General features: G+C 47.8%; 1 protein-coding gene across 1 annotated transcript in view; it reads left to right on the top strand.

The window, feature by feature from the left end:
- The window catches only part of DNTT (DNA nucleotidylexotransferase), a 1050501-nt gene that overhangs the window by 708008 nt on the left and 327082 nt on the right, over positions 1-15411 (top strand). Inside the window, exon 8 of the mRNA XM_063962018.1 lies at positions 3718-3820. Within this exon, the coding sequence (XP_063818088.1) occupies positions 3718-3820 (103 nt within the window). The remainder of the gene's footprint in view (positions 1-3717; positions 3821-15411) is intronic.

The following is a 15411-nucleotide window of genomic DNA, read 5'->3' as shown; positions in this document are numbered from 1 at the left end:
TCTCACCATGCCCCTCTCTCTCTCCTCCTTCCAGTCCCCTTCCTCTCTTCTCTGTCCCCATGCTCCCCCACTCTCTCTCCCTCCCCAAGCCCCCCTTCTCACTCCATTCCTCTTTCTCTGTCCCTTTCATGTCTCCCTAAGCTCTGTATGTGCGTGCACACACAAATGGGTTTATATATATGTGTGTGTATATATATATATATATATATATATATATATTAGCTTACCGATCATCGGGATCCTGATGGTCACAATACAGACTCCGGAATCCCAGCAGGGGCACCACACTGCCATACCATCTATATATATATATATATATATATATAACAGCTAATAAAGAAAGCTGTTATTAACGTTATCAAGTCTGTTAAGTGCCGCTATATCTTGCTGTGTATCTCCTATATAATAGCCCTGTGACTCTGTGCTTTGCTTTCTAACGCTAGGCGGAGTCACAGCGGTGGGCGGGGTCAGCAGCATGTGCAGGGAGACACACCATGTCCTGTGCCAACACTAGCTGCACTACAGCATAGGGAGGTGGCCAGCGGTACCAACAGACACAGGTTCTGCCAGCACACAGGCGATACCGGACGCTGCAGGTGGACGGACACCGCACCTCTCCCGGTAACGTCACTGACACCCTCGCCGGGGACCCCTCCCACGTACAACTCCATATCACCGCCTGCCGTACGCACCACCCACTCACCACTGCTGATCACACAGGAGCTCCTGCGACTGCAGCCTTCGGCCGCACCACGCTCCACTCCGGAAACCAAACAGTAGGCAGTGGCAGGTGGACGGCCGCCGCACCTCTCGCTATAACACACCCGCTCCGCTCCGTACATGCACCCCACGCCGGGGACCCCTCCCTCATACATCCCACGGCCTACTGTACACAGCCAGCGGGGGGTCATGCGGACCGGCAGCCGACGACGAACGTGGTCAGCAGGGCGCCGCACGGACCACCCTCTCCCCAAACCCCACTGCTGCTCAGACGGATATCCCTCCCACTGCAGCCGTGGCTCGCACCACGCTCCTCTCCTGACACTAAGCACTATGCCTGGCAGCTGACAGCCAGACAGCAGGGAAGGGACATACTAAACACCTGACGATGGCACACAGTGTGGAGGCATGCCGGCCTGCACACAAAAAACCCTTCCCCATCTGTGCAAACCCCCCTCCCAGCCCCAACACCTCACCACACAGCAACTAACACTACCCTTGCACACTCACACCTCCCCCTCACTGCACCCACCCCCTTTCCAATCCAAATCACACACAATCTAAATTTGAGACCCGCCACGTCAACGCACCCGCCTGTGAAACACCCGCCGCACCTCGTAAGCCCATCCCTCATCCAAACTAAACCTCATACCTGCCACCCACCTTCCACACATGTACCATACCTCCACAACCCCCTGCACCTCAACACACCCTTTTCCATCCACCTACCCCACTCACCCCCCCCACCCCACCCCTGCACACACCACATAACCCCCACCCACGCCACCGTCGGACACCCTCCCCCATCTCCCTGCCCCACGCACGCAAAACTCCCTACAGCACAAAACATCCAGTCCCCTCCCCCATCTCTCAACCCCAAGGCCGCAGCATATACAGTCACCCACCTGCAACCGGTCACCCAGCACCCACAGCATCTTGGGGACCCCCACCCCATTCCACGTACCCCTTCAAAACAGCCTCTCCACCAACCACAGTACGTTCACCACCCTCCACAATTCTGCACCAACACCCCCACAAACTATCACATACAACGTCCACCCCTCACCCTAAACCACCTGAACCTCCTCCATCATCAGCACCGATGAACCCCCACTGGCATATGCTGCACCTCCTCTGAACCCACCTCTCCACCACCCGTTCCTCTCTCCACCATTTCCATCCCTCCCGCAGCCACCCCAACACCACTCATCCCATGTACACAACTTATTCACTACTGGACCCCTGAAACAACACCCCCCTCCACAGGCCCCTTTTGCAAACGCCCATCCACCACACACACCACCTTGAACATCATCCGAAGCCCCTAGCAGGCACTACCTAAATCCAAGGGTAACGTGCCACCTCACTGCACCCACCCCCTTTCAAATCCAAACCACACACAATTTATTATGGTACATATAGATGCCACCATATCACATTCTGGTAATAAGCAACACTAATACTGTGGCCAGTGTGTCCATAAGGAACTGTCCTACCTGTGACCAGTGTGTGTGTGTGTGTACGCCCCTGTAAAACCTTCCTCTTATTTGTAGCAGAGCTGTGATCCTTTCGTTGGCACTTCTGCTAAGCTAAGATACACTCCCAGAGGGCGGCGGCCTAGCATTTGCATGACTACTAAAAGCAGCTAGCGAGAGACCAACTCGAAATGAGGGCCACTGTGTGTAGACAAGTCTTTGCATCCTGTCAACACAGTGTGTATACACGCCGCAGATAGCTGTGCCCGCTGTGTGTATAAGCACCTCTAATACCTGTGAACACCATGGTCTTGCACCTTCAAGTTGTGTGGGGGTTAAGGGGGCGTAGCCCCTTACGATGGTGTGAAGAGCGCCCACAGGGCGCGATGAATCACCTAGTATATATATATATATATATATGTATACAAGAGTCCCGGCACTCCCCTTTGATACCTAATAAATACTGCGGTGCCCTCCCAGGGAAACGGCTGGTTCCTCAATGTAGTGTAGAGAAATTAGGCGGCACTCAGGCAGAGTGCCTGAGTGTCGCCTCATTTCTCTACACTATAGATATATATAGATATATATATATATATATATATATATATATATATATACATACACTGTATGTATATATATATATCTCTATCTCGCATATCTTGAAACCCCCAAAAAAATCCTGCGTTTGCCACTGCCCCTAGCATAACAGCACAAAGTAGTAATGTAAATAGATATGAGAGAATAGAGTTTTACGGTGGAACAGTCAGATTTGCACAGATGCAGTCTGCAAATTGGTGAAGCAAATGCAGAATGCCATTCTACTGTATATTGTACATTTCACTGTATTTGTAGTTCATGAATAGATCGACGGTCAATTAATTCTATTTGTTGTTGGTGTATCACTTAGAACGCTTAAAGCCAGATTCTGCTGGCAGAACACGTACAATTTTACTGCCAGATGCGCAATGAGGCAAATATTTCATGGACCAGTTTACATATTTTGCTCAAATGTAGATGTGAGAAATGCACAGCTTTATCAAACAAAGGGGGTAATTCTGAGTTGATCGCAGCAGCAAGTTTGTTAGCAACTGGGCAAAACCATGTGCACTGCAGGGGGGGCAGATATAACATTTGCAGAGAGAGTTAGATTTGGGTGGGTTATTTTGTTTCTGTGCAGGGTAAATACTGGCTGCTTTATTTTTACACTGCAATTTAGATTTCCGTTTGAATACACCCCACCCAAATTTAACTCTCTCTGCACATGTTATATCTGCCTCTCCTGCAGTGCACATGGTTTTGCCCAACTGCTAAAAAATTTCCTGCTGCGATCAACTTGGAATTACCCTCAAAGTTCATGCATCTAACTTATCTTTTACATCATTGAGCATTTTTAGCAAATTGTGTTACAGATGATTTGTCATGTTCAGAAAAATTACATGTGTATTTATCATTCTTTTGATGGTTGCCTAAATGACCTCTCTTGGGGAATGACTGTTATAAACCTCTTGCTTTATATCAACAGGGGTAAGAATGTGGGTCATGATGTGGATATCTTAATTACATGTCCCAGGAATGGAGCTGAAAAACATATTTTGCACAATACCATAAATGTGCTGAAAAATAAGGTAAGAAATATTTTCTTGAATAATTCCTTAAAGTCCTAATCAGTGTTCCTGTCCAGCATTCCAAATAGAAACTCTGTAGAAAGGTTTGGAAACAAATGATTTATTATAGATATAAGAATTACAGCAACTATTTGTAACAATGAAAACTCCAAAGCAGTGGCACTGAAACCAACACATCTATCTATCTGATTTATAAAAAATGTTCAGTGTCTTATCATTTATACAATTATATACTCTCATATTAGGATTTAGGCAATTTTTTAGTAAAAGCTAAATTGCTAAACTGAAAGTAATCTGTACAATAATCGTAGCATCCCTCAACAGCTCCCACTCCCATAACAAAGATGGGACAAGTTCATGGCCGATGGTGAGCAGGGGATACACTCTAACCCTGTAGCGCTGGCACAGCGTAAAGTGTAACATCAGTCAGAAGGCAGGGAGGGCAGAGATGGGCCTGCAGGGACCGACATACAATGTGTCCAAATTACTAGTAGTTAATAAATTAATTGGTCATTTATGTTAAATTTATGAACTATATATAGCCCATAGTAGTTATCACCTGAATCTTTATCAGGGATCGCTTATACTGGATTTACAATTAACACTACATGGCAGTTTGTGTGTGATGCTAAACTTGGATCACTACTTGTTTGACTGGAAGCGTCACATGCTGTGCCAGATATAATAACGCCCAAGTTCGGATGCCTGCGGAACTTGGACATTTTTTTAAAGGGGCAACCATGCCTTGTAAGTTACTGCCCCTTTAAAAAATGTCCGAGTTCGGGCAGCATCCCGCATTACCGTCGAACTTGGACATCAACCTCCTTTTAGGAAGTCATCCTACCTTTCTCAAAAGGTACTGTGGCTTGTTTTGGCATAGAAAGAGAAGACTTTTGGAAGACTTCACTTGTTTAACCCCTTTGCTACTAAGGACAAGTGGGGTATGTCCTAAGCTGTGAAAAAGGTTGAAATGAGCAGCAAATTTATCTAAAAGTACCCTCTTTATAGGTTATTAGGTGCTGTCACTCAGACCCAGGATGGGTGGGGCTTGTTGAGATCATATTGGCACTATGATGTCATTTCATTATGTAATTTCCAAGATAAACACTACAGACATTTTTAAATGCAAGGAGAGCATTGAAAGTGCTCTATCACTCTATCCTGGCACTTACAGACTGACCCTTGTTTGAAAGAGAAGTAAAGCGGGTAAACTCATACCAAAATCTTTCCCATCTGGCTATTCCTATCCTGGAAATCACTCAAAACTTTAAACATGATAATTGCTGTGCCTTTTCTAGTTTGAGGCCTACCTGCACAAAGCCTTAAATCATAGCTATTCAACAAATATAGGGGTCAGTTCAATTACCTGCAATGTATTTGCCGGTGTGAGTTACTGCGGCAGCAGCCGCACATTACGACAGCCTGAACTCACACAAAACTGCTTGCAGCCCCATAGGGTGAGCATAAATGTGTGAATTTGGGTTGAGGGCGGGCCATGAGGGGTGCAAGATGCAGTGCCATTGCCGGTGTTTCAATTCCTCTGCAATGGCATCTTGCAGCGTTGTGGGTTATTAGATTGATTTTATGGAATAATCTGACACAAAAAAATGTATAAACAAAAAGACTGTACGACTGCACTCATCATATTGATAAATGGGGTGCAACAGGAATGACGACCTTAGTGTATAAATGAAAAGACATTGAACTGTACTCACCAAATACACCATTTACACTCTAAACCAGGCATTTTCAACCAGTGTGCCGTGGCACACTAGTGTGCCACGACCAGTTGCAAGGTGTGCCGCGGAGCCAGAGCAGCTTCCTGCTTCAGAGTGAACTGTTGGCCCGGGCTCTTCTTAGAGGATCAGTCGTGCTCCGGCGGTGTGATATCATAGGTCACGCCGCCGCGTCTCACCTGCCAGCTCACCCACCTGCATACACATCTTCCAGTTCCTGCCTGCATACACCACTTTCCTTGCCCACCCACTTCCACACCTGCCCGACCACCCGCTGCTCAGTATTCGCAGCACTCCACTATGAACAACCCCCGCCACTGAGGGACAGGGAGGAGGACAGCTGACCGGTAGGGGCTAATATTTGTTGTTATTTTTTTTCTCCTGTGTGGAACAATAGGATTCATGTGGGGAGAATAAGGATTTATGGATTTATGGGGGGAACAATGTGAATAATTCATGTGGGGAGCAATAGGATTTATGTGGGGAGCAATGTGATTGTTTTTTCTGTGTAGGCCAATGTATGTATGGATTTTTTTTTACTATGAGGGCCAATGTGTGTTTTTTGTTTTTTTCTGTGGGGAACTGGTGGTGTGCCTTGGCAATTTTAAAATATTGTTCGGTGTGCCGCGAGTTAAAAAAGGTTGAAAATCACTGCTCTAAACTGATCTCTTTATTAAAAACAGGGTATGTTTTTTCCACATATTGAATTACTAGGTGCTTCATCGCGCCCTACGGGCGCTCTTCACATCGTCGCAAGGGGCTACGCCCCCTTAACCCTTGCATGCCTTTCTGGGGTTCAATATTTGTATTATATGGAGTATTACCTGCATTCCTTTGTTAGTGGTTAAATATTGCACAATGAAAGTGCGTGCGATGGTGAAGGAGGCGCAGCCCCTTGCGACGGCGTGAACAGCACCTGCAGGGCACGATGTACAGATTGTAGCGGGTGCGGGGGGGGGACTGCGGATGGGGGAGGGTGTCTGTAGATGCTGCGGGTGGAGGGGGGGCAGAAGAGGGAGGGGCCCTGATGGGGAAGGGTCGGGAGGTGCTGCGGATGGGGGAGGGGCAGAGGAGTGGGGGCTGCAGATGGGGGAGGGGTCCGGAGGCACTGCAGGTGGGGGAGGGGCAGGGGTGCCATGGGTGGGAGAGGGGCAGGTGCGGGGATGTTGCGGATGGGTGAAGGGTTCCAGAGGTGCTGTGGGATGGGAAGGGGCGGGGGTGCCGGGGGTGGGGTAGGGGGTCCGGAGGCACCATGGGTGGGGGAGGGGCAGGTACAGGTGGTGCGGCGGATGGGGAAGGGGGTCTCGAGGCGCTGCAGGTAGTGGAGGGGCAGGTGTGGGGGTGCCGTGGGTGGGGGAGGGGTGGGTGAGGGGGGGACCACGGATTGAGGAGGGTGTCTGCAGATGCTGCGGGTGGAGGGGGGCAGGTGTAAGGGGAGACATATATGGGGGGTGGATTGTGGAGGGGGCCTGGAGGTGCTGTGGGTGGTGGAGGGGCGGGGGAGTGGGAGCCGCGGGTGATGTAGGGGGTCTGGAGGCACAGCGTGTGGGGGAGGGGTGGAGTGCCGCATGTGGTGGAGGGGAAGGTACGGAGGTGTGGAGCATTGGGGAGGGGTCTGGAGGCGCTGCGGGTACTGTACCTGCCAAAAAGGTAGTTGGAGGGTATGCAGTAACAGGGCCAGGACAGGGGTGACAGGATCAGTACAGGGGTGACAGGACCAGTACAGGGGTGACAGGGCCAGGTGAGGGGTGACAGGGTCAGAACAGGGGTGATGGGGCCAGGACAGGGGTGACGGGGCAAGGACATGAGTGACGGGGCCAGGACAGAAATGACAGGGACATGATAGGGGTGACATGGCCCGGGTAGGGGCGACAGGACCAGGACAGGGGTGACAGGGCCAGTCAAGGGTTGACAGGGCAAGCACAGGGGTGACAGGGCCAGGATAGGGGTAACAGGGCCAGGATAAGGGTGAAAGGGCCAGGATAAGGGTGAAAGGGCCAGGATAAGGGTGACAGGGTAAGGCCAGGGGTGACAGGGACATGACAGAACACAGGGCACGGGAGAGATTGGTATTAGGGACAAAACAGTGGTGACAGACAGATGTGTCTTACCGGAGTCACTGCTGCTGGCTGCTGCTGTTCCACTCCAACCTGTTGGGATCTGCTGCTGGTGGAGACTTGGCATGGCTGACTCTCTCAGGCTGGAGTCCTGCTTCCTCTGCCCGTCCGCATTTCTCCCCCCCTCCTCAGTCACACACCGCAGACCTCGCGCAGCTGCCAGGCACTGTGGTAAGGGGAGACTGGGAGTGACTGGTTATCCCCCAGGAGACGCTGCGGCTGGAGGGAGGAGGGGGTCATTGCATGCACGCGGCGCAGACCTCGCGGCTGCCGGGCACTGTGGAAAGGGGAGACTGGGAGTGACTGGTTAGCTCCCAGGAGACGCTGCGGCTGGAGGGAGGAGGGGGTCGGAGCCTGCAAGCAGCGCTGACTTCTGCAGCGCTACCCGCCGGCTAAAGTGTTTGAAGGAGCTGGGCGCACCTCACTGCGGGTGGCAGCGCTGCAGCTAGCGGTGGGGTTGCCGGGGCTGGAGATAACAGAGGCAGTACGGAACCTGCACAGCGGCAGGTGCCCCACAAAACTGCAGCTAAGAAGCATGGAGTGTGCTAGAAAGTGACGCTCCTCCGCGCCAGAGAGCCCTTGCTGAGTATGCTGATGTGGGGGGGTCAAGCACATAGTGAGCCGGTGCCCAATCAGTCTGTATGGCATACCCCCACACACACCCCCATACCTCCCAACTGTCCTGATTTTCGCGGGACAGTCCCATTTTTTGGGGTCTGTCCTGCTGTCCCACCCGTGGGCCGCAGTGTCCCCTGGTGGGGGGGCAGTTGGGAAGCTCCTGAACTCGCTGTTCTTCTTAGCAGAGCTGCGGTGAATAGACGCTGTGCGCATGCGCACAGCGTCTATTTAGTGGAGACAGTGGGAGAGGGGGCATCAGGGGGTACGGATTAAGGGGGGGTTCCGGCAGCAAAGCCGGATTAAGGGGGGGGGGGGCAGGGGGTATGTACCGTGGGCCCCACAGTTTTAGGGGGCCCCCCGGCTGGAGTAGCTCTGTCCCAGCACTGAAGCTCCCCGTCCTGCCAGCAGCAGCATTATGCTACAGCCAGCACACGCTGCTGCGTGTTGGCAGGTCTGTGGTGTTGCAGTGAGGCAGCAGCCTCCCTGCTTTCTTCTGCCTGTGTGGGTGTGTAGGGGGGAGTGACCAGCCCCTCTGGATTTACCCCTAGCTGAGGGGCCAAAATCCCATTAAAAAATCCGGAATTTGCATAAGGGGGCGTGGCCAAGCGGGCACGATTAGGCCACGCCCCCAAACCCCCAGCAGTCACAGCAATGAGATAGGGCCCCCCATCTCAAGTGCTCTGGGCCCCCCGGACTCATAATCCGCCCCTGGGGGCATGCCAGCAGCTCACAGAGCGCTGGGCATGCCCCCTCACTGACGAAAACGGGGCCCCTCCCATGAAACCACTCCCCTTTTCATTGACCACGCCCCTTTTCGCTGCCTGTGTGTCCCTCCTTCTGCCTGAAGAAAGCTGGGAGGTATGCACTCCTGCCTGTGCCATGCCCATACCATCTGCTTCTGCTCCTAGTCTCCTATAGATTTGCCCAGATCTGTGACTCATTTGACTAACTCAGCCCAGTGTTGTGACTCCGCCCAGCGTTAGCAAATGAGTCACAAAGTCACAGATCTGGGCTATTATATAGGAGATAAATAAATCACCTGTTTTAGTCCCTGGAACCCAAAATCAATTTTCAATCTATCAAAATCAACCATTTCATAAATATACCCCCAAGTGTGCAGCACCGAATAGGGAAGAACTAGTTATGTATATTTCTTTTTTCATTCTCGGGATTGATCTTAAAAACTAACCATGGGGGTAAATGTGTAAAAGGGAGTTTTGTTATTGCCTTGTTTGTTTAATGTAGAGATGAACAGTTCGGACTTACAGTACTCGGCTTTCTTCAGTAAACTATCTTAATTTCAGATTTTTCTTATTGGTTATCCAAAACACAAGAGCCAGATAGACAATAAGATGCTATTGTTGAATTCTAAACATAAACCAATAAATCCAAACTGCTCATCTCTAGTTTAATGTTGCTTTAGTACTTACACTGACCCCCTGTGTAATGCCACTGTCTTCTCCTATGAAATGTATTAATTCCATAATATGCCATCTTCTTTATAAATCCGCTCTCACTTCAATAGCCAGTTTGACCTGTTTTAGGCTGGTTTGTGCATTGACAACCCTTTTATACAGAACTAACTTAGCTAAGCATATGGAACTCTGAGCAACTACGGGCAGTTCAGAGTGGTAGCATCTCTGCTGTATCTCCACTTGTGGCTAACTGGTAGTGACTAGGTGGTAAGGGTGCATTCACGCTTAGGATAAGTGTTCCGAGGCCATGTTAGGGGCGTTCATCGTTCAATTTGAATTGTAGGCTGTTCAGAGTGGCGCTTAATTGGATATTTGTATGATTTCTGACAGAACTCACACTGATAGTGATGACAGCAATTTTCCCAAGCAGATGAATTGCAGCCAACTGTGACTACAGGTGGAGATCGGCATTTATTTCTGATAATGCAATGTGGCATATCTGCGGTTGATTTGCATGTGACTTTGAATAAGCCCCGGTATCCAGTGGCTTATCTATAATGGGTGCAGTGTATGCATGGCACACAGCCCCCTGGGTCTAGAGGGGTCCATACACAGCAGCACAGACTGTGAGCACTAGGTGGTTCACAGGTCCACGGGATAAATAGCATGGTGGCCAAAGTATTTTGACCATGTCGGTATTTTGACCGTCGGTCAGTTGTTGTCGGTATTTTGACCGTCGGTATTTTGATTGTAGGTATTTCATACTAAACCCAAACCTGACTGGTGTTTCTGTATTTTGTTTTTAATTTACAGAAACAATGGAAAAAATGTAATGTTCATCTTCTTTTTGTACCTACAAAAGTAATTAAATAATTAATATTATTGTAGAGTCTTTTTTTATATAATGATCACCGCACAGTTAGCAACTTGAACTGCTGGCTGAAAATGTTAACTACATCCAGTATTGATTGGATTTGTGTAACAGATCAATGGAAACAAGCTTGTTCTTTCCATTACATTACATAGATTTTCCTAGTGCTCTGTGTTTTTACCCGACAGACAATATCTACATTTAAGGTAGTGTAATGTGAATCTGCTGCATCCCCAGATAGGCATTCAGATGGCAGTTTAATAAAAGATGCATTTCCTATTAGAACAAGATAAAGACATTGAACACAAATGAAACAGAATGGCAAAGCAGTTCCAGATAGGGTGCCAGTTTAATAAGTTATACCTTTGCTCATAGAAAAACAATATGCCATCTGACTCAAATGAATGAAACAGCATGGTAGGTGATGCTTCAACAGATAGGATGGCAGCATACTAGTATATACAGTTGTGTCAAAGCTACGGTGAATCAGACAGAAGAGGGCATTTAGCAAACCTTTGAGGGAGACAAAGTGAAGAATTTTCCAATAGGAGCTTCTGAAATTTTTCTAGCACAGTTTATAAAATGACAATTAGAAACTGATTGGTTTCTTGGGCAAATTCTTCACTTTATCTATCTCCAAGGTTTTATACATCTCCCCCTTACAATCTACTATCTGAGCGGATATACTCATGGACATCCCTTACACTTTTCTTGGGATTATGTAAGACACAATTGGTACTTCTTTTAAAAAAAAAAAATCATTATTTTTATTGTTATGCTTCCCCTTAATGCTTGGAAGAAATCATCAAATGTATGTGTGGAGTATCCTTTTGAAGTCTTTCTTTTTACCTGACATTTTGTTTGTAAAATTAGTACTTCTGTCAGTACTAGTACTGAGAAGCTGTTGTTCAATAGCTTAATCTATGATAATAACAGTGAAGTGGTTTTTGTTGTTCCCAAATACATTTTCTATTTGAACAATGTTGTGGTATATGGATCAACACAGGCCCTGATGGTACCGTGTGATGCTGCATCTGGAAGTAATGACTCTTACCCCAAATATTCTTTTCAGAAGTACTCATTACTTCCTCATTTCACACCACAGCAGTGAGGCAAGTATTTCTCCCCCAGGTTAGACAGAAAACTGAAATGTTACTACTAGGTGATCTCTTAACAACTATACCATACAGTATAGTGGACTTAAATAAGATTAAACTATATTTCTATTTTAAAAAGCAAGAACCTACAGACCTAATAGATATCTATACAAAATCCTTATATACATACTACATTTTTAGTAGTTATTATAATTCTTATTAAATATCAATTCCACAGACTTACTAAAGTTTATCTACAGATGAGTCCATGGTTATCTTGACTAGTTTGCTGAGCCTAGGCACGACATGGTTTATTAACATAAACCCTTCATCTATTGTTCTCAGATGCAATACAATACAGAGAACAATACAGCAGGGGATTAAGTCATTACAGCAGGGGATTAAGTCCGACTGGCCAGTCTCAGTTAATCCTATTAAAGATCAAGATAAACGTGGACCCATCTGTATCCTAATTAAAATGCCCAGCACACCATGAAGAAGTTAATTTTTCCTGCAGTGCCTGAAAGTTGGCATACATGGGTTGAATTTGGGTGTTTATTTAAACAAGTTGGGGACTTCACACTTTGTTACAAACAAAGTCTTTTCCATAAAATAGCAGCTTGTATAGGTATACATGAGACACGAAGCTATGGTTTTATCTAACGCAGTGCAGAGGTGCGGCTTCCCCTCTTAAAGGTGGATATAACCCACACTGGAACACTTTAGCTTGTAGATATAACTCACACTGGTACACTTTAGCTTGTATGTGGCGTCACAGCTCACATCAAAGCTCGGGTTTTCTATAACTAGTCTTGCAGGGGTAGATGGAGGTGCTTTAGTTGAATCTTGGAAGATAATATAACAGCTGACTCTGGAATGGCTATTTGTCTCTGGAGGGTTTTATTCATTCATGGAGAGAAATTACCATCCCTAAGATGGTATTTAAACAAGTAAAAGGGGCTTACACTCATCACCCTTTTCACTATCAGCTGATTATTCCTCTCCACAACTGGAAAGCTGAACAGCAGGTAAATGGCTACTTTCCTCTGCTCTGGCCATCTGATCAGTCCTCTCCCTAAGCAGTGTCTTCATACTTCTGTAACAAATGACTGCTCTTGCCATGAGGCACAAATACTTTTCCACTCCCAAGCAACCTCTCTCTTGTTTCTCTCCCCAAAAACACTTTTATGCACCATCACACCAACTAGACGGCTCCTCCTTCTATTTTACTATTTTATAGTCCTGTATGGCATCAGAAATTTGCAGGGAGCACCAATAAAAAGATATGCATTTACAGGGTAAGACCAGTGTAGTGTAGTGTCACTGCAAAATAAATCAGATTACAATGGCCCTCAATAAGCTTCAGATGCAGGTGGGCGTAAGTTGCAAACAATTTTCAGCTGTCTGCGCATGAGCTGTGGCCACATGGTGCAGGTGCGGACTTTCAGAATTTGATCACATCCCAGAAGGATGCGATCCCAGCTTGATTGTCAGGGGCAGCCATCGCGTAGGAGGGAGGGGGAGGGCTGTCACGCAGCATTGAGGGGGGAGTTACCAACAAACACACACACACTCCCTTCTCTTTCTCTCTGTCTCTCTCTCTCTCTCTCTCTCTCACTCACTATATATATATATATATATATATATATAGATATCCATATCTATTATTAATGCTGCACTGGCAGCATTAATCAGATGAAAACAGACTGTATTGGTAAACGTTTCGGGGCTCACGCCCCGTCCTCAGTACCAGACAAAGACAATTAAAAGTGTATATACACATACAGACATTTAAATACCTGTGTGAAGTAGCGCCGTCCCCGCCGCCGCACACCGGGTCCTCTCTTCCGGCTATCCCGTTCCACTTCCCCTCTCTCCTCTCACGCTGTGGCTGTTATGGTAACCTGCAGCGTGCGTGTCACCAGCTCCACAGCCCGGAGATAGAGGGGATTGGTTGTGAGGTCGTCCGGGGTGGGAACCTTCTGCGCCAGCTGACCGGGGCCGGCTCATCCTATAAACAAACACAAATACATACATAATGAACAACCTACAATAACTGAATACATACATACAAAAAAAATACATAAAAAACGGACAATATAACATCAGGGAATATTGGCTAAAGAAATGTCTATGTGTGGGGTAATTCCGTCACCACCCGCAACATAGACCCCCGGGCATCTATATCTACAGACCAGTCTTACCAGATAAATACCCAACATATGGACTATTAACCCAGTATCCACTGCATGCTAATAGATGCCTACAGTACAACATCCATAAAGGATTCTAATTAGAGATGAGCGCCGGAAATTTTTCGGGTTTTGTGTTTTGGTTTTGGGTTCGGTTCCGCAGCCGTGTTTTGGGTTCGACCGCGTTTTGGCAAAACCTCACCGAATTTTTTTTGTCGGATTCGGGTGTGCTTTGGATTCGGGTGTTTTTTTCAAAAAACACTAAAAAACAGCTTAAATCATAGAATTTGGGGGTCATTTTGATCCCAAAGTATTATTAACCTCAAAAACCATAATTTACACTCATTTTCAGTCTATTCTGAATACCTCACACCTCACAATATTATTTTTAGTCCTAAAATTTGCACCTAGGTCGCTGGATGACTAAGCTAAGCGACCCTAGTGGCCGACACAAACACCGGGCCCATCTAGGAGTGTCACTGCAGTGTCACGCAGGATGTCCCTTCCAAAAAACCCTCCCCAAACAGCACATGACGCAAAGAAAAAAAGAGGCGCAATGAGGTAGCTGTGTGAGTAAGATAAGCGACCCTAGTGGCCGACACAAACACCGGGCCCATCTAGGAGTGTCACTGCAGTGTCACGCAGGATGTCCCTTCCAAAAAACCCTCCCCAAACAGCACATGACGCAAAGAAAAAAAGAGGCGCAATGAGGTAGCTGTGTGAGTAAGATAAGCGACCCTAGTGGCCGACACAAACACCGGGCCCATCTAGGAGTGTCACTGCAGTGTCACGCAGGATGTCCCTTCCAAAAAACCCTCCCCAAACAGCACATGACGCAAAGAAAAAAAGAGGCGCAATGAGGTAGCTGTGTGAGTAAGATAAGCGACCCTAGTGGCCGACACAAACACCGGGCCCATCTAGGAGTGGCACTGCAGTGTCACGCAGGATGTCCCTTCCAAAAAACCCTCCCCAAACAGCACATGACGCAAAGAAAAAAAGAGGCGCAATGAGGTAGCTGTGTGAGTAAGATAAGCGACCCTAGTGGCCGACACAAACACCGGGCCCATCTAGGAGTGTCACTGCAGTGTCACGCAGGATGTCCCTTCCAAAAAACCCTCCCCAAACAGCACATGACGCAAAGAAAAAAAGAGGCGCAATGAGGTAGCTGTGTGAGTAAGATAAGCGACCCTAGTGGCCGACACAAACACCGGGCCCATCTAGGAGTGTCACTGCAGTGTCACGCAGGATGTCCCTTCCAAAAAACCCTCCCCAAACAGCACATGACGCAAAGAAAAAAAGAGGCGCAATGAGGTAGCTGTGTGAGTAAGATAAGCGACCCTAGTGGCCGACACAAACACCGGGCCCATCTAGGAGTGTCACTGCAGCGTCACGCAGGATGTCCCTTCCAAAAAACCCTCCCCAAACAGCACATGACGCAAAGAAAAAAAGATTCGCAATGAGGTAGCTGTGTGAGTAAGATAAGCGACCCTAGTGGCCGACACAAACACCGGGCCCATCTAGGAGTGGCACTGCAGTGTCACGCAG

Source organism: Pseudophryne corroboree, chromosome 3, assembly GCF_028390025.1.
Source record: "Pseudophryne corroboree isolate aPseCor3 chromosome 3, aPseCor3.hap2, whole genome shotgun sequence".
NCBI lineage: Eukaryota > Metazoa > Chordata > Amphibia > Anura > Myobatrachidae > Pseudophryne > Pseudophryne corroboree.
This window is presented reverse-complemented; position numbering and strand designations above follow the sequence as displayed.